The sequence below is a fragment of the Zootoca vivipara genome, chromosome 9 (assembly GCF_963506605.1).
Source record: "Zootoca vivipara chromosome 9, rZooViv1.1, whole genome shotgun sequence".
Classification (NCBI taxonomy): domain Eukaryota; kingdom Metazoa; phylum Chordata; class Lepidosauria; order Squamata; family Lacertidae; genus Zootoca; species Zootoca vivipara.
In genome coordinates this window covers 50,738,828-50,763,308 of record NC_083284.1, presented here as the reverse complement: position 1 = coordinate 50,763,308, position 24,481 = coordinate 50,738,828, and the positions used below count along the sequence as shown (strand labels likewise).

Here is a 24,481-nt window from a genome sequence, read left to right as displayed (position 1 = left end):
GGTTGTGACTCTGGTTCCGGTGTCCTTCCAGCCTCGGGGCGCCCCTCTGTGCCTACTGCTTCTGCTTCCCCTGCCCACCCCTCTCGCTCTACAGGCCTCACTGCCCTGCTGTCCCCTTGGGACCCCTCTGTCCCGCTCTCCTCCCGGGTTCCTCCTGGGAATCGTCGCCGTAGCTGGTCGCAGTGGCGGCGCCAACATTGCCCCCCTTCCGTTAGTACCTCGTACGACACGGGACCGGTCACCTTGGTGACTGTGGCGGGTACCCATGCTGGGCCTGCCCCAAAATTCTTTGCATACACTGGGTCCTGGGCCACAAATGTCCGGGGGTTCCTGCCTTTCCCCACCACTACCTCATCCTGAGCTCTGTCGGGGTGAAGTCGGTCCAGTCTAGTTGCAAGGCGCCGGCCCATGAGTAGTTCAGCTGGGCTCCGGCCTGTCGTTGTGCTTGGGGTGCTGTGCTGTGCTAGAAGAAATGCGGCAAGGCGGTATTCCCAGTCCCCTTGTGTTATGCGGCGGAGGCTGTCCTTGGTGGTCCGCACCATGCGCTCCGCTTGGCCATTGGTGGCAGGGTGGAATGGTGCTGAGCGGATGTGGCGGATGGCGTTCTGCGCTGTGAAGGTCTGGAACTCCTCTGACGTGAATGCGGTTCCATTGTCCGAGACGAGGGTGTTAGGGAGCCCGTGGGTTGCAAACAGCTTACGTAGTACCCGGATGGCTGCCGCCGTAGAAGTGGACGGTACCAGTGCGACCTCCAGCCATTTGGTGTAGGAATCCACCACTATGAAGAATGTTTTTCCCTGGAAGGGGCCAGCGAAGTCCACGTGCAAGCGTGACCATGGATGTCGGGCGGACTCCCAGGGCTGGACTGGGGCCCTTGGGGGATCCGGGCGGGATTCTTGGCAGGTCTGGCAGTGTTGGACCCAGGCCTCTATCTCTCTGTCAATCCCCGGCCACCACACATAACTCCTGGCAAGGGCCTTCATCCTCACTACCCCTGGGTGTGTCTCGTGTAGGGCTGTGAGGACCCTTTTGCGGAGGGGCTGGGGAACAACAACCCTGCTTCCCCATAACAGGCACCCCTTGTGGGCCGACAGTTCATGTTTGCGGTTTGTGTAGCCAGCGAATTCTGGCCCGGGGCTGCTGCTGGGCCATCCTCGCCACACCCAGTCCAGGACCCGGGAGATGACCCTATCTTTTGTGGAATGGTGCGCAACTTCTTGTGCCTGAATGGGTCGGTTGGGAAGCAGCTCCAGGGTCATAACCTCTTGCGCAGGCGCTGGGTCGGGGCCTGTTTCTGGTAGTGGTAGCCTGCTGAGTGCGTCTGCGTGGCCCATCGCCTTCCCAGGGCGGTGGATTAGTGCATACTGGTAGCCGGCAAGGAAAATTGACCACCTGAGGACACGTGGAGACAACACTTGGGGGGTCTGCTTCTCGGGGGCAAACAGGCCAAGCAACGGCTTGTGGTCAGTCACTATGGTAAAGGGCCGCCCGTACAAGAAATCATGGAATTTTTTTACGCCCTTCACGATTGCCAGACCCTCCTTGTCAATCTGTGAGTAGTTTCGTTCGGCTGCAGCAAGCGTCTGGGAGAAGTATGCCACCGGCACCTCTCTTCCATCCGGGAGTTGGTGTCCCAGGACAGCGCCGATGCCATAGGGAGAGGCGTCGCATGCCAGCACCACTGGCAGCCTCTCGTCGAAGTGTGCCAAGACCGAGTTCGAGACGAGCAAGTCCTTGACTGCCTGGAATGCGGCCCTTTGTCGCTGGCCCCACACCCAAGGGGCCCTTTTATCTAGGAGTCTGTGTAGGGGCTCCGCTACCGCTGCCTTATGGGGAAGGAAGGCATGGTAAAAGTTCAATAGTCCCAAGAATGACTGAAGTTCGGGCTTGCTCTTGGGCGCTGGGGCCTCACAAATGGCCCGTACCTTGTCACCGGTTGGATGGACCCCTTCTGCGTCCACCTTAAATCCCAGAAAGTCCACCTGCGGCACTCCCAGTAAACACTTTTCCCGCTTCACCTTGAGGCCCGCCGTCTGGAAACGGTGCAGGACGGAGCGGAGGCGGTCCTCAAATTCCTCTGGTGTGGGCCCGGCGATCAGTACATCATCGAAGAAGGGGGTGACGCCAGGAATCCCTTTAAGGAGAGAGTCCATTAGATTCTGGAATATGCCTGGTGCCACGCTAACGCCAAATTGCAGCCGCTTTACTCTGAATGCCCCTCTGTGCGTCACAATCGTCTGAGCCTCTGCTGTGGCTTCGTCCACAGGCAACTGTTGATACGCTTGGGCCAAGTCCAGTTTGCCAAAGATTTTTGACCCAGCCAGGGTGGCGAGGACATGGCTGACCACTGGCACTGGGTATGCATGGGCCGTGAGAGCCTTGTTTATGGTGCATTTGTAGTCTGCACAGATGCGGACCGAACCGTTAGGCTTGACGGGTGTGACAATTGGAGTTTCCCAGGGGGCGTTGGGCACCGGCTCCAGCACTCCTTGCTCCACGAGCCGGTCCAATTCCTCGTCTATGCGGGGTTTCAGGGCGAACGGGACCCGGCGGGCCTTGTGCCTGATGGGTCGTACAGCGGGGTCTAGCTGTAGGGCAATGGGGGGTCCTGTATATCGTCCCAATGCCCCATCGAAAACCCCTGGAAACTCTTTGCATATGGCGTCCACGTCCACTTGTAAGCTAGTGCGGTTCACCCCGGTAACGGCTAGCCCCAGAGGTCCAAACCATGCCAGTCCCAGTAAGCTAACGTAGGGGCCCTTAACTACCAGCAAGTCCAATTGTTGCTTTCGCCCTCGATATTGCACCCTGAAGGTCCCCACCCCCATTGTAGGGACCTTACGTTTCTGGAAGTCCCGGAGGGTGAATGGGGCCGGCCTTAGTTTGGGACCCCCATTAGGGCACAGTTCCCTTAATGTTCGGGCCGAGATTATGGATAGAGTTGAACCCGTGTCCAGCTCCATGCGGCATGGGGCTCCCTCTATCTGTACCTCTATATAAATTTTCTCTGTGCTGGGATGGGGCAACTGGAATACCTGGTAGTCCGTGATCTCCGTCGAGTTGCCTTGGTGCATGGTGCCGTGTGACCTGGGGCTCCTGGGTCGGTCATCTGATGCTTGTCGACGGGTGAGTCGAGCCCGACACACCCGGGCGATGTGTCCCAATTTTCTGCACTGCCTGCACTCTGCGTTGCGGAAACGACAGGTCCTCCTCTCGTGGTTCTCCCCGCAGCTTGCACAGTTCCCTCCTTCTCGTCGAGGCTGCTGTGGTGTGTGTGCTGCTTGAGTGCGCCGCTGTACTCGGTGTACTTCCTCCCTGTCAGATTCGGATTCGTCGGTGAGGTCTTCGTGGTAGACCCTTGGTTGGGATGGCGGGGCCGGTCGTGCCTCTTGCGTTGACCTCTCGGCGGCTTCGGTTGCCAGGGCTTCCTCCAGAGCAATCTGGAATGTGAGGTCTTTTTTGGCGTAGAGGCGTCGTTGCAACCTCTCGTCCCTCAGGCCACCGACGAGGCGGTCACGAAGCATGTTCTCCAACTCTGAGAAGTTGCATAACCGGGCGGCTTGGCGGAGGGAGGTCACAAACCCAGTTATGGTTTCCCCTGGGGCTTGCCGCTTTGCGTAGAAGGCATTTCGGCAAGCTACCACCGAGGGCTGTGGTGAAAAGTGCTCCTTCAGCCGTTCCATTATTGTTTTGTAAGAGACGGTAGCGACATCTCTAGGTGCAAGGAGAGCCCGGGCGATTTCAAACGTCTCCTCTCCACAGACGCTGAAGAATGTCGCCCTCTTCATGGCATCGTTGGTGACTTCTTTCGCTTGCAGGAGGAAGTTGAAACGGGCGGCGTACCCTTCCCAGTCTCCTGATGCTGGTTTGAATGGCAAGAAGCTGCTGTCGGTTGCCATTCTGGGTTCCTTGGGTCCTGGAGCTGAAGCCTGGATGCACGGTGCGATGCAGCGGTGCAGCAGGTGGCGGTGCTGCGGTGCAGTGCGTGGTGGCGGTCAGCTCAGCAGGATCCCATCCTCGTCGCCAGTGAAATATACTCGGAGTCGAGAGTGAATTTCATGCTCTTTATTCAGCTCATATTCCTCAAGGAGAAGAAGAGAAGACGAATGCCTCTTTTCCCAAAACCATCTGCTTATATACATTATTTACACAATGGGCCTTGCGTGATTGGCTACTTCAGGGCTACACCTGTGGGCCAATTATATTGTGGATTGACTTCTGCCTGCAGCCTGATTGGCTGCTCCTACAGGCCAATCAGGTAGCAGATTCACTTCTGCCAGCCGCCTGATTGGCTGCTCCAGCAGGCCAATCAGGTTGCGGATTCACTTCCACCTGGAGTTGGATTGGGTAGCTCCCGCTGATTCTGAATCCTATTGTTCTAGGATTCAGCTCAGTACATAACACCCCTCCCCTCTAAGTTCCAGTCCTGCCCGGGAAGTTGCATTCGTAGTCCCCAAGGTCTGCTGGCCGCCTCCGTGTGCGTTGTGGCCTGGGGTGTTCCTTGGTCAGGGGTTCTGGTTCTGGCTCGTGTTCCGAGGCTGCTGGCTGTGCCGGGGCTGTCTGGTCTGGCGCCACTGAACCACTAGGTTGTGACTCTGGTTCCGGTGTCCTTCCAGCCTCGGGGCGCCCCTCTGTGCCTACTGCTTCTGCTTCCCCTGCCCACCCCTCTCGCTCTACAGGCCTCACTGCCCTGCTGTCCCCTTGGGACCCCTCTGTCCCGCTCTCCTCCCGGGTTCCTCCTGGGAATCGTCGCCGTAGCTGGTCGCAGTGGCGGCGCCAACATTGCCCCCCTTCCGTTAGTACCTCGTACGACACGGGACCGGTCACCTTGGTGACTGTGGCGGGTACCCATGCTGGGCCTGCCCCAAAATTCTTTGCATACACTGGGTCCTGGGCCACAAATGTCCGGGGGTTCCTGCCTTTCCCCACCACTACCTCATCCTGAGCTCTGTCGGGGTGAAGTCGGTCCAGTCTAGTTGCAAGGCGCCGGCCCATGAGTAGTTCAGCTGGGCTCCGGCCTGTCGTTGTGCTTGGGGTGCTGTGCTGTGCTAGAAGAAATGCGGCAAGGCGGTATTCCCAGTCCCCTTGTGTTATGCGGCGGAGGCTGTCCTTGGTGGTCCGCACCATGCGCTCCGCTTGGCCATTGGTGGCAGGGTGGAATGGTGCTGAGCGGATGTGGCGGATGGCGTTCTGCGCTGTGAAGGTCTGGAACTCCTCTGACGTGAATGCGGTTCCATTGTCCGAGACGAGGGTGTTAGGGAGCCCGTGGGTTGCAAACAGCTTACGTAGTACCCGGATGGCTGCCGCCGTAGAAGTGGACGGTACCAGTGCGACCTCCAGCCATTTGGTGTAGGAATCCACCACTATGAAGAATGTTTTTCCCTGGAAGGGGCCAGCGAAGTCCACGTGCAAGCGTGACCATGGATGTCGGGCGGACTCCCAGGGCTGGACTGGGGCCCTTGGGGGATCCGGGCGGGATTCTTGGCAGGTCTGGCAGTGTTGGACCCAGGCCTCTATCTCTCTGTCAATCCCCGGCCACCACACATAACTCCTGGCAAGGGCCTTCATCCTCACTACCCCTGGGTGTGTCTCGTGTAGGGCTGTGAGGACCCTTTTGCGGAGGGGCTGGGGAACAACAACCCTGCTTCCCCATAACAGGCACCCCTTGTGGGCCGACAGTTCATGTTTGCGGTTTGTGTAGCCAGCGAATTCTGGCCCGGGGCTGCTGCTGGGCCATCCTCGCCACACCCAGTCCAGGACCCGGGAGATGACCCTATCTTTTGTGGAATGGTGCGCAACTTCTTGTGCCTGAATGGGTCGGTTGGGAAGCAGCTCCAGGGTCATAACCTCTTGCGCAGGCGCTGGGTCGGGGCCTGTTTCTGGTAGTGGTAGCCTGCTGAGTGCGTCTGCGTGGCCCATCGCCTTCCCAGGGCGGTGGATTAGTGCATACTGGTAGCCGGCAAGGAAAATTGACCACCTGAGGACACGTGGAGACAACACTTGGGGGGTCTGCTTCTCGGGGGCAAACAGGCCAAGCAACGGCTTGTGGTCAGTCACTATGGTAAAGGGCCGCCCGTACAAGAAATCATGGAATTTTTTTACGCCCTTCACGATTGCCAGACCCTCCTTGTCAATCTGTGAGTAGTTTCGTTCGGCTGCAGCAAGCGTCTGGGAGAAGTATGCCACCGGCACCTCTCTTCCATCCGGGAGTTGGTGTCCCAGGACAGCGCCGATGCCATAGGGAGAGGCGTCGCATGCCAGCACCACTGGCAGCCTCTCGTCGAAGTGTGCCAAGACCGAGTTCGAGACGAGCAAGTCCTTGACTGCCTGGAATGCGGCCCTTTGTCGCTGGCCCCACACCCAAGGGGCCCTTTTATCTAGGAGTCTGTGTAGGGGCTCCGCTACCGCTGCCTTATGGGGAAGGAAGGCATGGTAAAAGTTCAATAGTCCCAAGAATGACTGAAGTTCGGGCTTGCTCTTGGGCGCTGGGGCCTCACAAATGGCCCGTACCTTGTCACCGGTTGGATGGACCCCTTCTGCGTCCACCTTAAATCCCAGAAAGTCCACCTGCGGCACTCCCAGTAAACACTTTTCCCGCTTCACCTTGAGGCCCGCCGTCTGGAAACGGTGCAGGACGGAGCGGAGGCGGTCCTCAAATTCCTCTGGTGTGGGCCCGGCGATCAGTACATCATCGAAGAAGGGGGTGACGCCAGGAATCCCTTTAAGGAGAGAGTCCATTAGATTCTGGAATATGCCTGGTGCCACGCTAACGCCAAATTGCAGCCGCTTTACTCTGAATGCCCCTCTGTGCGTCACAATCGTCTGAGCCTCTGCTGTGGCTTCGTCCACAGGCAACTGTTGATACGCTTGGGCCAAGTCCAGTTTGCCAAAGATTTTTGACCCAGCCAGGGTGGCGAGGACATGGCTGACCACTGGCACTGGGTATGCATGGGCCGTGAGAGCCTTGTTTATGGTGCATTTGTAGTCTGCACAGATGCGGACCGAACCGTTAGGCTTGACGGGTGTGACAATTGGAGTTTCCCAGGGGGCGTTGGGCACCGGCTCCAGCACTCCTTGCTCCACGAGCCGGTCCAATTCCTCGTCTATGCGGGGTTTCAGGGCGAACGGGACCCGGCGGGCCTTGTGCCTGATGGGTCGTACAGCGGGGTCTAGCTGTAGGGCAATGGGGGGTCCTGTATATCGTCCCAATGCCCCATCGAAAACCCCTGGAAACTCTTTGCATATGGCGTCCACGTCCACTTGTAAGCTAGTGCGGTTCACCCCGGTAACGGCTAGCCCCAGAGGTCCAAACCATGCCAGTCCCAGTAAGCTAACGTAGGGGCCCTTAACTACCAGCAAGTCCAATTGTTGCTTTCGCCCTCGATATTGCACCCTGAAGGTCCCCACCCCCATTGTAGGGACCTTACGTTTCTGGAAGTCCCGGAGGGTGAATGGGGCCGGCCTTAGTTTGGGACCCCCATTAGGGCACAGTTCCCTTAATGTTCGGGCCGAGATTATGGATAGAGTTGAACCCGTGTCCAGCTCCATGCGGCATGGGGCTCCCTCTATCTGTACCTCTATATAAATTTTCTCTGTGCTGGGATGGGGCAACTGGAATACCTGGTAGTCCGTGATCTCCGTCGAGTTGCCTTGGTGCATGGTGCCGTGTGACCTGGGGCTCCTGGGTCGGTCATCTGATGCTTGTCGACGGGTGAGTCGAGCCCGACACACCCGGGCGATGTGTCCCAATTTTCTGCACTGCCTGCACTCTGCGTTGCGGAAACGACAGGTCCTCCTCTCGTGGTTCTCCCCGCAGCTTGCACAGTTCCCTCCTTCTCGTCGAGGCTGCTGTGGTGTGTGTGCTGCTTGAGTGCGCCGCTGTACTCGGTGTACTTCCTCCCTGTCAGATTCGGATTCGTCGGTGAGGTCTTCGTGGTAGACCCTTGGTTGGGATGGCGGGGCCGGTCGTGCCTCTTGCGTTGACCTCTCGGCGGCTTCGGTTGCCAGGGCTTCCTCCAGAGCAATCTGGAATGTGAGGTCTTTTTTGGCGTAGAGGCGTCGTTGCAACCTCTCGTCCCTCAGGCCACCGACGAGGCGGTCACGAAGCATGTTCTCCAACTCTGAGAAGTTGCATAACCGGGCGGCTTGGCGGAGGGAGGTCACAAACCCAGTTATGGTTTCCCCTGGGGCTTGCCGCTTTGCGTAGAAGGCATTTCGGCAAGCTACCACCGAGGGCTGTGGTGAAAAGTGCTCCTTCAGCCGTTCCATTATTGTTTTGTAAGAGACGGTAGCGACATCTCTAGGTGCAAGGAGAGCCCGGGCGATTTCAAACGTCTCCTCTCCACAGACGCTGAAGAATGTCGCCCTCTTCATGGCATCGTTGGTGACTTCTTTCGCTTGCAGGAGGAAGTTGAAACGGGCGGCGTACCCTTCCCAGTCTCCTGATGCTGGTTTGAATGGCAAGAAGCTGCTGTCGGTTGCCATTCTGGGTTCCTTGGGTCCTGGAGCTGAAGCCTGGATGCACGGTGCGATGCAGCGGTGCAGCAGGTGGCGGTGCTGCGGTGCAGTGCGTGGTGGCGGTCAGCTCAGCAGGATCCCATCCTCGTCGCCAGTGAAATATACTCGGAGTCGAGAGTGAATTTCATGCTCTTTATTCAGCTCATATTCCTCAAGGAGAAGAAGAGAAGACGAATGCCTCTTTTCCCAAAACCATCTGCTTATATACATTATTTACACAATGGGCCTTGCGTGATTGGCTACTTCAGGGCTACACCTGTGGGCCAATTATATTGTGGATTGACTTCTGCCTGCAGCCTGATTGGCTGCTCCTACAGGCCAATCAGGTAGCAGATTCACTTCTGCCAGCCGCCTGATTGGCTGCTCCAGCAGGCCAATCAGGTTGCGGATTCACTTCCACCTGGAGTTGGATTGGGTAGCTCCCGCTGATTCTGAATCCTATTGTTCTAGGATTCAGCTCAGTACATAACAGTTGGTGAGCAGGATGACCGTGGATCCTGCAAAACCCCTGGAAGAGCTGCCAGTGGCTGAATGTGTGAATGCTGCTCTTTCAGGTGAGAGGGAAATGGCACTCAGCCTTCACAGCAGCTGCTTCTGGTGTGTTTGGCCCTTCTGACATCATCTGTGTAGTCTGGGGCTTCTCAGCCCTTGATGGTACAGCAAGAGGATGTGTGCGACATAAGAGGTCCCCACCTTACGCCTTTTGTTTCCAAACCTCTCAAATTATAAAAAGCACTAATAGGGATTTCTGAGGTAACACTAAACCTCTCCACTCTTCCCTATAGCCTTATTGTAATCCCCCTATCCCCTGTGGATTTTACAAATAAAATGAGAGTACTTTTCCAGCCCGCACGTGGCCCGATATCATTTTAAGCTCTGGGGTGAATATGAGACTATTCTTAGTGTACACACCAGTAAGGGGTTCTCCTCACTTGAGCTTTCCCTACTGTGAAGCCTCCCTCCCTCCCGAGGAAACTTTGTGTCACCTTCAACCAGTCTCCCTCTTCCTCCCCTTCTCGGTGCATTCAAAGGACAACAAACTATCCTTTCTGCCTTGGATAGGGGTTTTGTCCTTTTATCCCCACCAGATGAGCAATAGATACCTCTGCTGGAAAGATCACACCGACGGTAGTTTAAATGGCACTTTAACTTAACATTTAACGTCTTAAAATCTTAATGGTTGCATTCAAGTTTCATGTGTACAAGCATGTGGTTTCAATAGAACTGTTCTTGTTAATTATATAATTACAAACCTAACCAATTCCTCATCTACACCTGCTCTAGTAACCTACTCCACAACCTCCCACACGCTCACGCTCCCAAAACCCTCTCTCCTCAGAATTAACGGCTACCCATCCTCTTTAAACCTGTGGCTGTCCCGCCCCTCATGGAATGGAATGCCGTCAATCAACTAAGAGGCTGGGTTTAACACTTAACACCCTGGAGTTCTACTCAAGCCAGCCCAATCCGCCACATTGTGCATGGAGATGTACCCCTGGAAAAGTAGAGTGGCACCTCACTTCTTTTACAGAGATGAGCTGCTCTTCTTTAGACTTTAAATTCTAAACATAACCCTCTCTGATTTTCCTGCTTCTAATTACTATATTTCAAAATTTAGTTCTAATTACTAAAATGCTTTTGTTGTATGGCATTTCAGAATATTGCTTTCAGAATATTTACATTGGCAATTTTTCAAGGAAGATGTTTAAAACAGAAATTTCCTTTCCTTTCTTTCTCAAGCTAGATGGCTGCCTTAGGGAAAGCTTCCTCATGCATTCTGATCAATATTCAACCCTTTCTCATATCAGGAGAGCACAATGATTCAATCTTCTTTTTAGAGCCTTTCTTGCCTAGAAAAGTGTGTGGGTGATAGTTAGACAAGATGAGTTTCTGTCTTCCATGGATTAAGATAGTCAATCTTCTTTATTTCATTCAAGACTTCCAACTGGATTTTTCTTTTACCCACACCACTAAAGCTTTAACTGTAAAGCCACCAAACAACTCCATTAAGATGAGAAGATTTCTAAAAAGACAACGATAAATCTCACATCACTAAAATATGGTGCCTCTGAAACATATAAAGCTCAATTCTCAGGATGTTGGCCACCAACTCAAAAGGCTGCCTCAAACTAGTCTAACCCACAATTCCAGGTACAGTAGAAGCCATCAAGGAAAGATCTGCACTGCTCAGCATCATTCCAGTTTAGGAGGTGCTGCGGACTAACTGTAGCTCGGCAAGCACATGTTGATGCCATCCAGGCAATTTGCATGGCAGCGCAACAGCTGCCATGGCTCAAGTTTGGAAAGGAACATCTCCCTTTGCAAGTTCTCAGGGCACACCACACCTCATGTAGCTCCATGAGCTCTCATGAGGGGGGTATGGTGGCAGGAATCATTAAGTAGTCCTGCATCACTGGTTAACGGCATAGGCAGTATTCAATGCAAGTTTTACTCAAAGTAGACCCACTGAAATTAATGGCACTAAGCTACCTTCATTAATTTAAAACTGAGCAAAACTTAGTTGAATACCCATGTTTATCAGGCAAGAGCCTCCCTTCTCCCAAACAGAATCCTGCAATTGTGGGTTAGGTCTTGAGAACTGTAAGTGGAAGGAAGCTCTGCCCCCTCCTCCCCCTGGAAAAAAAAAACCCCTCCCTGGAGCAATGAACAACAAACTTTAGTTTTAGTGCTTATGGTTTGTTTCTCCCAAACAACCATGACCAGCAAACTTTGGCTTTACGCGGTAATTTGTTTGGACAGAAACAAACCATGAGTGTTGATTAAGATATCAAACTCAGTCAAGGATCGTCTACATTATGATTTGAACAAATCTTACACCTTGGATTAATGTTATCTGTGATTGCTGTTCTTTTCTGCCACCAGACTGTCCTGGCAAACAGAAAAGTGTTAATAAAGCTTTGAATCCATAACTAGAGTAGCACACTGGTATGCTATGAAAATGATGCAGAATGTGGCCAACTCATTTTACTACTGTAGCTGATTCTAGTGAAGGAAAACCAAATGGAAATAAACTTATTTGTTTTGTTTTTCAAGTTATCACTTACACATACTTTATATGTCTTGCTTGATAATTTCTTTGAAAAATTACACTGTTCACTTCCAAGAAAGCCTGGAACTGTATTGATTTATTGTGACTAATGGTTTTTGTGAGAGATGAGGATATTCAATATTATGTATTGTGCATCTGAGCTTAACATTCAACCCTTGGGAATTATATATATGCGTCACTTCTACAACAGAAGGTAATAATCCTGTGAGTACACAGAGTTTGGAGAAAGCACCCCTATACTTTATGTTTTCCTGCAAAATACGTATCAGATATGTATTAGGAACAGTGCTAATGTGCCTATTTATCATAAAAAGCTATTCATATTAGTACAGTTTGAATAAAATCAAGGTGTGAAAGTTTACTTTTTTCTTAAAATAATCCTTTCTTTCAAAGCACTTTACTGAGAGGCTTGTAAATTATTAATTTTAATTGTTTATAGACTTGAGTTTAGACATTTCATCAGCTACTGCCAAAAATCAAAGCTATGTTGCCACGGGTAGTATTTTGAAACTAACTCTTGATCTCATCTGCAGTAACCAAAGGCAGAGGCATAACAGTGACAGATAAAACTGGCTCCTGCTTAATTATTCTGTGTTTTTCTTTAGGCTTTCAGTCCACATCAACGAATGATTATGTTTCATTCCCTTCCACCTCATGATGCTAATGGAGTGAGGGCATTATGAGTCTAAAACACAAGTTTTATAGCAAAATGTTTTGAGTTGCCTAAATAATATTACATAACAGTCCTTAATTTCAAAATAAAAAACAACTCTTCATTTTGAAACATGTTATAGGTTACACCATTGATAACCTTGTAATTCCTAGATCCTTCCCAATGTCTATTTCATTGCAGCCCATATATCCTAAGCAGTAACATATTTCCTTAAATTTTAACATGCTTTCAGATGCCACATTTAGCTTCCATGGCAAACACTGTGGAGACAGTCATCGCCACAAGGGACAGATTAACTATTGCCATTAACACATGTTAGGGGGGGGGGGAAGCGAGGAGACAAAGCAACCAGGAAAGGGTAGAAAGCAGGGTGGCAGCAGTGGAGTTGACAAGGCACTGAATGTGGGGGCCCTAGAAGGAAACTTGCCCCCACCCCCCTTACTTAGAAAGGGTCCTGATTCCCACAAATATATTTGGACTTAAGATGTATCGTACCTGTGTCTCAGGAATAATAGGACTGTCCTCAGGGGAAATCCTGAACAAGGTAGATAGAGGTGATGATACAATGACAGGATTTGGTCTTACAAATCCACTCAGATCGCAGCTGGGAATGTCATTCTCCTCCTTCTTCATGACCAGGGTGTCCATGACATAGAAGACGTTCCATGGAATCCAAACTGTGTGGTATTGAGTAAGGAATGGTGATCGTTCGAACACTAGGGTTAAAGAGGCGCCTCCATTTGCCACCAAGTCAAACCTAATGTAAATCAGATTATTATTGTGTAAAATGCCTTAAATTTACATCTTGCTCACAGACATATATACAATTTAAATTTAAGGAATCTGATTTCTTACGTTTGTCAGAAGAAGCAGTAACCCTTTTCTCCTGTGTGTGTGTATGTGTAGACATAAACACACACACACACACCTCAAAACAACTTTTGATGAAATAAGGCAAGTTAATTTTCTGTACTGCTATGTCAACATACATGACATGAAACTTACATTCCATCTTGGCGAGTGATGGTGTACCCATAATCTGGATAATGTAAAAACGACACATTAACTCCAATGAGTGGTGTTCCATCTGCTGTCAATACTTGGCCCCTTATAACAGATGCAAGACTGTAGGGAAAGGTACAAAATTACAGCATTTAATATTTTCTTAAACAAGCACTTCCACGCCAATGTACCAAAGCATAAACATCCTGTTAGTTCACAACGTTGTATACTGTGCAGCCACTGCCTTATTACCTAATTACTTACAGTGTGAATATGACAAACACTTGCATCATACAAATACAGTGGTAACTGATTGGCTTGTTGTCACATGTACAGCAGCAGATCCAGGTTCGCCTCTGTGTTCACATGTGAAAATATTATCTGCTTATACAGTAAAATCCTGGGCATGTTTATTTAGAATTCCCACTGAATTCAATGTGGATTACTTCCTAGTAATGGTATTCAGAATTGAACTGCTGCATCTTGCTTGCTAACTCTGCAAACTTGAGCACACTCACTTGGTGGTAGGTTTCATTGGGATCAAAATAACTTACTACTAAGCCAATGGCTGAAATCTGATAAATATAAGGAGCACCCTCAATAGGAAGCAGGATTTTTATTTTGTTTTGTTTTTTCAAACAGAAGCCTCCTGCGCTGCACGGTAAGAATCTTTTTAAGTTCCATGAATTTTAAAAGCAGTTTATGATATGCTACAGTAGGAGGGAACTGCTGTTTGGATAGACCCCTACTACCGCGAACAATCTCTTGACTGCATATAAAGGGGCTCTCTGGATCACAACCAAAGCATTTTGGATCAGTGTGCAAAATTAATAAATTAGCAATGGTGTTTTAAAATTATAAACTCAAGGCTTTCCTTCTAAACCGCCTATCTTTTTGCACTTCCCTACGGAAAAGTGTTTTGCCAATTAATTTTTAGGCAATCTGTAAACCTGCGGGGGCTGCAAAGCACAGAATTTAAAGGAGTAATAAGGAACATTTGTGTTACAACTTTTAATCAACCGCTGTGCTCAACTACATTAATGCAGCTAAATTACTGCAGACACAGGAGTTCCAGAGTAAATCATCTACTTTCACTCAGTAAGGCACAGGACACCTGCTTTCAGTTACTAGCTTATTTTCAGGTATATAACCACTCTGCAAAGCACCAGGCAGGCAGTTTCTGCAATCATACTGTCATGCAGTTAACAGTTCTATTACATTAATTCATAATTAATATTATTTACTGAGCTCAGCTTTAAAAGTGCACCACTGCCTTCCCTTCTGAGGCGTTTTCATCACTTTGAAACACTTCCAGCTGTGCTAACCCAAATCAGCTGGGTCAATGAAGATTTATATAATCCTTAATGGAATGCCCTGTTAGAACTTAGTACACAGTATAAAAAGCTATGTTAAAGTAGTATCACTGTCTGTCTGAAGTTTGTACAAAATCAGCCATGCAGAATCCCAAATTTTGTACTTTTCCAACTATCTTTGAAACAAAGTCTAGCAACAGGAATAACAGAACGCCCTCACCTTTTATTGAAAGGGCTTTCCCCTGGAATGACATGGGAGCTGTCCGGTCCTATAAGAAAACTTATCCGATCGTAAAAGGATTTGGCAGCTTGCTGAGATGGTGACTGCTGGTTTTGGCTAATGATATCTTGTGGGTCCGGCAGTCCACGGCAGTAGGGCTGGTTTTGGCAGGAACTCTGCAAACAGCAGTCAGGATCCATGCAGTCAATTAATCCATCTACAGACAAAAAAGTTAGAAGAAAATGAGCAATGCTTCCTATTCATTCCTGCTAATGAGCAATTAAAGACAACAATCACATTCAGCAGTTTTCACAGTGTAAATAATAAGCAAAGATATTAGAAGTTTAGACTTTAAAAATGCTTTTATTTCAGGCCTTTCAGAGGAATAAAGGATAGATGTTGTGATAAGTAATAATTTGAAAGCAATGAAGAAGAGGGTCCATGTTGTAAATGTGGCATATATAAATTTGCATGTTAAAGAAACACAAGACAAAATAAATAAGAGAAATAGCACACACAACAGAACTGGATTAATATCTAAAAAGTGCATATGGAAACACAGTTATTATAAATATAATGCAAACATCACAACTGCATAACCAGGGAAAGGCTGAAAACCAGTTTACTTTCTAAGTTAACATGTCAACTGTCAGAATCCTGCTTTCAGGAACCTAAAGCTATAAATCTGTGGCTCCTATTGTAGTGGTAAGACTATGCATCATAGCTGCACTAAAGTAGATGAGAAGAAGCCACACTGAATTTTGCAGGTTTATGTATGTGAACTGTTCCCAACCATATAAACAAGTGTGTGGGTGAGTTGCTCTTTCTGGAAACAGTCTACTCAAAGGCAGCCTTGAGGATATTTTTTGGTTTGTTATTTTAAGGACATGTCACTGGAATAACCACTATACAAAAGCAGTTGTGTGTGTGTGCACACGCATATATATATGAACCCTCCCTGATCTAAGCGTTAGGGCCAACAACACCTCATGCATCCAGTGGAGATTCACAATGATGCCAACAGCTTACAAGTGATTAATTCCCCCAAGAGGAAAATCTGATCCTTGATGTGGTGGGGGAAGATATATGCATCCTAAGAATATGAAAAGAATTAGCTGCCCTTGTCACCACTGGTTCAAATTTAGAACCCTCAGTGTTACTAAAAAGGTCTCTGAGAATAGTTGAAAGGTGCAAGATAGAGTAACTCTGTTGAAACTAAGCAAGCCAGTGCATTAAGGGGATACTGCCTAGGAACCCTAGGTATGTTACTCTAGGTAAGTTGGGAAATCAATAAAACATACCCCCCTCATCATATCACATGGTGAGAGAGAAAGACCACAACTCCTATCATGATTTACCATTGGCCAAGTTGTCTGGAGTTGAGCCCTAAAACATCTGGAGGGCAACAGATTCAGTACTGTCCTTCTGACTAGCAGTGGCTGTCGAAGGTTTCAGATAGAGGTTTTCCTCAACGCTACCTGGTGAATGTGCTGGACTGTTGCATTGCCTCAATAATGGACTGGATGAGAGCCAACAAACTGAAGCTTAATCCAGATAAAACTGAGACACTGTAAGTGGACAGTTTCCAGGACCAGATGGACCTGCTCCTGACTGGGCTTACACTTGTCTCTGAAGGAGCAGGATGTAGCTTGGGGGTACTTCTGGATCCTTTTGCTTAGTGATGTGTTAGTACAATGCAAACAAGTTCCAAAAGCCACAATGAAATTCTGATTTCATGCAGATGTTGGCAAAGCAACAAAGTACCCACAAATTTTTGTGAATTGATACTGAGTACTGTTGCAATTTGAGAAGTTCAAAGTATACCAGATTTAAAATCACTGCAGAATTTCATTTCAATGCCAGCACAGATATAGCTAACACACATATTGCTGATTTATAAATATTAAATAATTTCCAAGGGGCCTTTAAAGTAGCTTTTATGTGAGGTTATTTGGTTTTCTAGAAAGAGAAGCAGGTAACTGCAGCTTGGCTGCTTCTTGGAGCATATTTAAGGCATTTGAGCTGCAAGTCAGCTTTAAATATTTAAGAACATTTATGAAGATGGATTCTTTTTCCTTTAGAAGAAAGGCTACATTGCTACAAGCAGAGGTAATTTCAGCCGCTCTTTCAGCTGAAAATATATATATGAGAACACAATATATGTTCAGGAAATTGAATCTTAATGCAAATCAGTTAATGATGAATACCAGCTTATATAACATAGCATAGCGAATACAAACCTGCGTATTTCATGCACATATGCACAACATATTTAAATACAGAGCCGAATCCCCATTTACGTGGGGATTAGATTCCGATCCCCCTCGCAAGTCAATGAAATCACATAAAATGGGAAATACAATGGAGAGTCTTAGTAGCTTACGAGGAGCCCCACTCCAGAGCCCAAAGAGGATGTGTGGGGTAGCGCAGCAGCCATTTCCCTATGCATCAGCTGAGCAAGCCCTGCTGCCCCTCTAGCTCGCACTGAGACCCTCCCCAGAGCCTGAAGAGGACATCCTCTTCAGGCTCTGGTGAGGGTCTCCTTGTTAGCCAGAGGCTTGTGGAGGCTGCTCAGCTGATGCACGGAAAAGCTTCCCAGTGCATCAGCTGAGCAGCTCAACGAAGCCCCTGCTACCCCTCCAGCTCACGTGACCAGCTCAGCTGATGTGCAGGGAAGAAGCTTCCCCATGCATCAGCTGTGCAAGCTCTGCTGCCCCTCAGCTCCTTTCATTATTTTCTAACAGTCTGCTTATTTCTCATTCTCAAACGATCTTTTTTCTGTTCTACATTTTCCTATCTATCATCTTCTAAAAATGCTACAAGCCTGCTTCTCAGTGCACTGAAAAATGAAAGAAAATATGAAATTGACTGGAAATCGGTAAAATGTAATTTTTTTAAAAAAAATTGCTTCTATGTCCTATATTTATCATATCTTGTGTGTCTATCTTCTTGTCTTGGAAGCAATTCTTTTGAGACAAGTTCTGTTTATCACTTAATGTCTATACATCACTTATATCACAATAACCTTACTGCTTTGTTAGTTTTTAGCCACCACTAAATTAAATGCCACTGAGGGAAACATGATTAATTAGCTAGATCTTAAACTTTACACTGTGGCCACAATCCAAAGAGATTACTAGTATGCGCACAAAATAGCACACATGCATCTTTCCTCCTCCTTCAATTTCTTTTTCATCATATCCCCAAATTACCTTTACAACAAGTACAAATTATTGTTAATTATGTGTTTATTTACACACATCAGAATGTGTGCTTTGGCTTAGCATTCATAACTCATTTTCCATCTTTCTGGGCTACTTCATTTGTTAAGCTGCATGAACATCTAGTGACAGAAGGGTAACACACTATCTTCTTCCAGGAAAATATGTATGGAGTCCAGAATGTAAACAATTCTGGTGACTTTGCCAACATGCAACATGCTTAGAAAACATGTTCCTTATCTGGTTTCCTGTATTTACGCATCTTAAGGTACAGGTGAGATTGCAATGTATGTCTTGCAAATGCAGTTTGAGAAATAAATGCTTGCTCTTCTCAAAGTATTTAGAAATTTTACAAATATTAACCTTTTGACATATTTTGTGTTGTCTGTCACTAATTAAGTTAAAATGTATTTTTGATTTTCTTTAAAATGTATTCTCTTAAGAATAACAGAGTAATAGAGAAATGCCTTGTCAATCTGGGCTTAAACCAATTTATGTTAGTATCAGTATCTGGTACATTAATTGTTAAAAGCTCTATATTGGCAATAAGCGCTTTTGGGGGCTTTGTTCTGTTTGCTCTTATATGTCTATGTTGTCCTGCAGGCAATATTTAGCACAGTTGCCATAGAGGAATTCTCAAATTTAGTCATTCATCTTTGTTACCTTATAAATAGCAAATGTACATCTGGCATGTAGACTGCAGGTCATAAAACTGTTTGAGATTGACATCTTCTGAACTAATCAGCTGGAAATGCATTTTTACAAGCCTCCCCACTCACATCAATCAGGAAAAGAATCTCATTTTCACCAGTCAAGCTGATGAAGTTTATCAGCTACTTGCCCAAGCGAGTGACGGATGGTTATGAATCTGGCTGCTTCTAACTTGCAAAAACATTTTTCACTCTCTCTCTGTATTTATACAGCTAGTGCATTTTACCAAGTATTCTATTGCCCCATGTGTAAAATAACAAAGGCGAAATCCCTTTACCAAATCATCAGTCTATTGTAGTTGGGACCAAAAATTGCACCTGTCTCATATGGTTTAACAATAACAATCTTTGTTTGAATTAAGAAAGGAAATGAAAGAAAATCACAGAATGTTCAAGTCCACTAAATTATCATTATCAGTACTAGATGATAGTCTTGCATTTAGAATATCTTAACCCACATGCTAAGTCTTAACAACTTGTCAACAAAAATCTAAACTATGGGCTTTTATAAAAATTCTAATTATACCAGTTTGCTCCCATATAAACACATGGTTCATCTTGATTATTGCATGCACTTTTGATCTTCACATTTCAAACAGGATATAACTAGAAACTGTTAAGAGAAAATGTACAAAATAATCATAGACTATACGAAACCTTTTAAGTACACCTCTTCCACTAAGGAAGGTGTAACTAAAGAATAACAACTGAAGCATATATGGAATCTCAAGATTTTAAAAATTAAGAAAAGTATCTATGTACCTTTTTATATTTTGGAGGGAAGGCAATGACATCCAAAGGTAGCAGGTTTCACTAAGAAAACGTAATTTGTCATATGTCATGCAGACTCCCTACTAGATGCTTGAATTTATATATAGGTGTGTGTGTGCAGATTTTTTTTTTTAAAAAAAGGATTAGACATTAGCCCTATTTAGACAATTATATCTTGGTTTAGTAAGCTATGCATTCACCCCCCCCCCCAAAATGCATGCAGCCTCTTTGTTCAAGTCACAAAGAAAAACTCTAATTAACCAGGTACAAGGCAAGAAGTTAGAGCAACTTCAAAAAATTGAACCTGGCTTGTTCTTCACTGAACCAGGTTTCCCAGTTTTGATAAAAAGGGAAACTATGGTTATTATAGTGTTCCTGCTTTAATTGTGGCCTGCATGAAAGAGCGAGCAATGGGGCAGCATGTGCAAGGCAAAAGTCTTATGCAACTCTTGGTATAATCAACCAAACATGGCCAATCTCATGGTGGATTTGCAATACCAAGAAACTGGAGGCTCAATAATACACTAGGTTTCTAATAAACTACCAGAGGCTGGGAATGATGCTTGGTATATTTGTTTTTGAAGAAGGCAAATGAAGCATTTCCTCACTCACTATATTGGGCTGGGTAGACCTAATCAGAAACCCAACAAAGCTGTTCAGTTTTTTATGCTGGCAGAAATAAACACTGAAGCTACAACCCAAACCCCCAGGCAGCAGAGGGCTTATCTGAGCAGGATAGCCACTTCCACATTCATAGTCCCACCACTCACACTGGTCAGAGTGAAGATGGGGGTCAGGTAAAAATGGATTATTTTGCCTTGCCAACTCCCAGGCTGCTGAAGCAAAGAGCCCAGATAGGATCTGTCGCCATCACAAGTTATAAAACAACAAATCTAAACACATCTCATTAGTCTTGCAAGGCTAGGATGGCAAATTTTTGGAAGACAAGAGTCTGTTACCTGGGTGTGGTCCAGGGGTCAGCATCTTGGGATCCAAGGGATCCAATCTGTTGAATCAGATTCAACATCCAGTGGTAGAATGGCAGAGCCCAGCAGTAATGGGACTAGAGCACACATGGAAGTGCTTCACTTATCTCAGGTGGTAAGTGATTGCACATGCGGAAAACGTTCCTGCCACCAGGAAGCACATCTATATACACTATCAGGACAGATTAATCTAAAATAATATAGACCACAACTGGGTTGGAAACGAAAAGTAGCAACCGAAAGGAAATAATTCAATTGAATGAGTGTAGAAGCAAAATACATTGCCACAATTCGACATCACAGTTCCACACCACATTATTAAGGAACTGAGTATTTTGAAGTTATTCTCGTAAAGGTTTACAGATATGTAGATAAGCATACAATCTGAAATTCAATCAGTGAAACCACAACAGAAAACTCAAAACCATGCAAAGCAGGTCAGTCAGTGAAATTAGCCTTTAGCAACAAATATGACCCTATAGCAGTAACTCAAAACACTTGTATTGTTTCAATACAATTCAAGTTACATGGCACTGTAAACTGAACTGAGCATCTAGAAAGCATTTCCCTTGCATACATGAACAGCTTCTCTCATGCCCACCCACATAGGCTAGAAATACCATCCCATCTGGCTGCTACTACCTGCTACTCGAATCAGGTGCTTTTGGAGGAAACTGATTTTCTAGATCCATTTCAGTTGGGGTTTAGGCCTGGTTTTGACACAGAAATGGCTTTGGTCGCCCTGTATGATGACCTCTGTCGGGAGAGAGACAGGGGAAATGTGTCCCTGTTAATGACCCCCAGCTACCAATTAATTTCCGGGCTCATTTCAAAGTGTTGGTTTTGACCCATAAAGCCTCAAACGGCTCATGACTGCAATACCTCAAGGGCCACCTCTACCCATACAAACTGCCCCTGCAATAATAACCTGACACCCTTCTTTGCGGTGTCACAAACAAGCCTTTTCTGTAGTGGCTCTCCATGTGTGGAATGCTCTCCCCAGGGAGGCTTGCCTGGAGCCATCATCACATATCTTTAGGTGCCAGGCGAAAATATTTATCTTCAACCAGACCTTTGGCTGATTAACATTCCATGGTCTTTCAAATGTGTTTGTGGAAGGGGGGGTGCCATGCGTAAGCTGCCTTGAGCATGGTTTGAATGTTGGAAAGGTAGCATACAAATAAAAATATGTATTTACCGTATTTTTTGCTCCATAAGACACACTTTTTTCCTCCTAAAAAGTAAGAGGAGGTGTCTGTGCGTCTTATGGAGCGAATGTGTGGTCCCTGGAGCCAAAATGCCCAGGGGCAAAAGGCAGATCATGCTTTTTAAAAGAAAGAAAGAAAGAAAGAAAGAAAGAAAGAGCTAAAAGCTAACAAGAGGGAGAGAGAGTGTTGAAAGGACCCGCTCAGCAGCTGATTGCAAGAGATCGGGGAGGGAGATAAGGGAACTAGCTCCCTTCCCATCCTGCCCAGGCCCCTTGCCCAGGCCTCAATTTCTGTCTGCAAAGAGAGACTGCTTGCTTCCCCAGCGACATGTGACTGGCTGATTAGATTATCTGTCTGGAAACTGTAGAAATGGGTCCCTTTCCTTTCCTAGAGAAGCTGCAGAACTGTGAGTTGAACCCCATAAAAACAGGATTTCCCCCCCTTGCAAGGTAAGCTCAACAACTTTAAGCTGATCCTCAAAAAAATGGAGCTTTCCCCCTTTGCAAAAGAAGCTTCCTCAAATATTTAATTGGGGGGGGGGGCAAAGGCATCTAGGCCTCTAGGAGTTGGCTGCTATGCCTAGGACAATTCAAGAAAGCAAAATATTTTTTCTTGTTTTCCTACTCTAAAAACTAGTTGTGTCCTATGGTCGGGTGCGTCCTATGGAGTGAAAATACGGTATGTAATGACAGAAGACAGAGAGGCAAAAGGTACTGTGAGGAACTGGAAATGGGAGGTACATAGGAGATGAATTTTTTAAAGTGGAAAATAGGGCTGGGGGAAAGTGAAGATAAAGTAGTATGCATTGATGGAAGGCAGGGAAGGTGTGGCAATGCTGCTGTAGTTGCTAAAATTATTTTGGAAGGCCTTCAGTAACGAGCTATAAGAACAACAGAGGAATGAGTCAAAGCTGAGATCAGATAAGGAACAGTGGTGCTAGTAAGAAGCTTGGTGGGATTAGATCGTTGCTGACAATGGATCTTTTAAGAATGTGAAGTTTTTACTAAATTATTTCTCAACATCTGTACCTCTTGAAAAAAATCCCCAAATATGGATGTCACAACTATTCACTTTGGGCATGTGTGCAGCTTTATTATAAAGCTCTCTGAATTACAGTATTATTTTTGCCCTTAGATAAAATACTACCACTTGGAACTTAATGCTCACTAATGGATTTCGATGTACACATTTTGCCTGCTGTAACCATCTCTTAAGGATTTGATAGCATACTAAATGAAGGCAATAAATGTTGTAGCACATTCCTGCATGTATCTCATCACAGGTAGTAAAAGCTCTGTATCATTCTCACAGCAGTATATTTTTCACCTGATTGGGAAGCAGATAATTTAACAATTTTTTTTAGTAGTGCAGGAATTTCACTCTGCATCTCCTACCTCCTTCATTGTCCTTGCTATCAGTACATAAAGTTTCCATGGCGACATCACATCCTGCTCCCCTCCATCCTGGCTGACAAACACAATGCCAGCCATTTTGGTCCAGAGTACATCTTCCATTGCTATTACACAAGCCAGGGCATCCCTCTGTCAAAACAGACAAAAAAAATGACACTGCATGTGATTTAGCTATTACAACAATTTAAAATCTAATCAAAATACGAACAGGGGACACTTACTGGGAACAGGCCTTCAGAACAGCACAAATACTGTAATTGCACATGGAGAGTAGCAGCAACATTACCTGGGATTCTAATTCTTAACTAAGTGGCATCTTTGATTGGTCTGACACTTGAGACACCACTTACCTGTGCAGGCAGGAAATATATCCAAGAAACCTCTAAATACCTGCAGGCCAGACAAAATTATGTTTTCATGTTCTTTATCAGAGTAGCAGGCAATATGATCACAACATAGAACACAACACAACCTCTAGGGAAAACGACAGGGGTTCTGCATTTACAGAGGAAATAATTATTTGATGTATATGCATTGCTGGTTATTTGATGGTATAGATTTCGTTAAGCTCCTTGTCATTTTAAATAAATAAATCCTTCGAAATTTCAAAGTTGCTGTGCCACTCTGCTTTCAACAACGTTAATTTTATCTGGTCTCAAGAGTTGCCATGTGTTCATGTGAAATTACAGTGCATTAAATAATTGCACAAAGTATAGGTCAGTTTCAGTGACTATACTTTATGCCGAAAGTACATTCCTTTTCACAGAATAAGCAAAGCCCAGGAAATAGTGAAGCAGCTTAGCATCTATTCTAACAAACATTGGGATTCAGGCTGCATACGGATGGGACAGGACCGACAGGATTTCCAACTAAATGTAATAGCTGTGCGTATTTGATTACTTAGGACGGACAAAATGAAATACCATAAGGACCACAATAAAACATTGATAGAATGAACAAAAACACGGTAGTGACGTGCTTCAAGACAGATAGCGGAGAGTGATTCTTTTGTGACAATCTCCCTAAGGCTTTTGTGCTGTTACCTTTATATCCTATCTTGTCTGCTTTTATGGCCAAGGAGGGAAAATTTGGGAAACAATTAAAATTATTTAATATATCCAAAATCTATTACTTTTTTTTCATCTAACAGTACATCAAAAACAGTATCTGTCACTTCCTACTGATGGAAAAACTGGCATGCAGCCAACATGACCTGTATGAGAATGACAACAGTATATATCTACATAGATATATAGATATAGATATATAGATATATAAATGTATATATATGTAGAATTCTAGTATTCCTTATCTATGACTGTGGTAAGACATTCACATAAGCAAGTACAGAAGCAGAACTATGATCAGTGGCTACAAA

At 46.2% G+C, this 24,481-nt stretch overlaps 1 protein-coding gene across 4 annotated transcripts in view; it reads right to left on the bottom strand.

Moving 5' to 3' along the window:
• The window catches only part of LOC118083382 (teneurin-3), a 271,449-nt gene that overhangs the window by 63,733 nt on the left and 183,235 nt on the right, over nt 1–24,481 (bottom strand). For all 4 annotated transcript variants that reach the window (XM_060278721.1, XM_060278719.1, XM_060278718.1 and 1 more), the window contains exons 11-14: nt 23,086–23,232; nt 14,796–15,012; nt 13,266–13,385; nt 12,756–13,017 (exon numbers count right to left, since the gene is read on the bottom strand). In XM_060278721.1, coding sequence (XP_060134704.1) covers nt 12,756–13,017; nt 13,266–13,385; nt 14,796–15,012; nt 23,086–23,232 — 746 coding nt within the window. The remainder of the gene's footprint in view (nt 1–12,755; nt 13,018–13,265; nt 13,386–14,795; nt 15,013–23,085; nt 23,233–24,481) is intronic.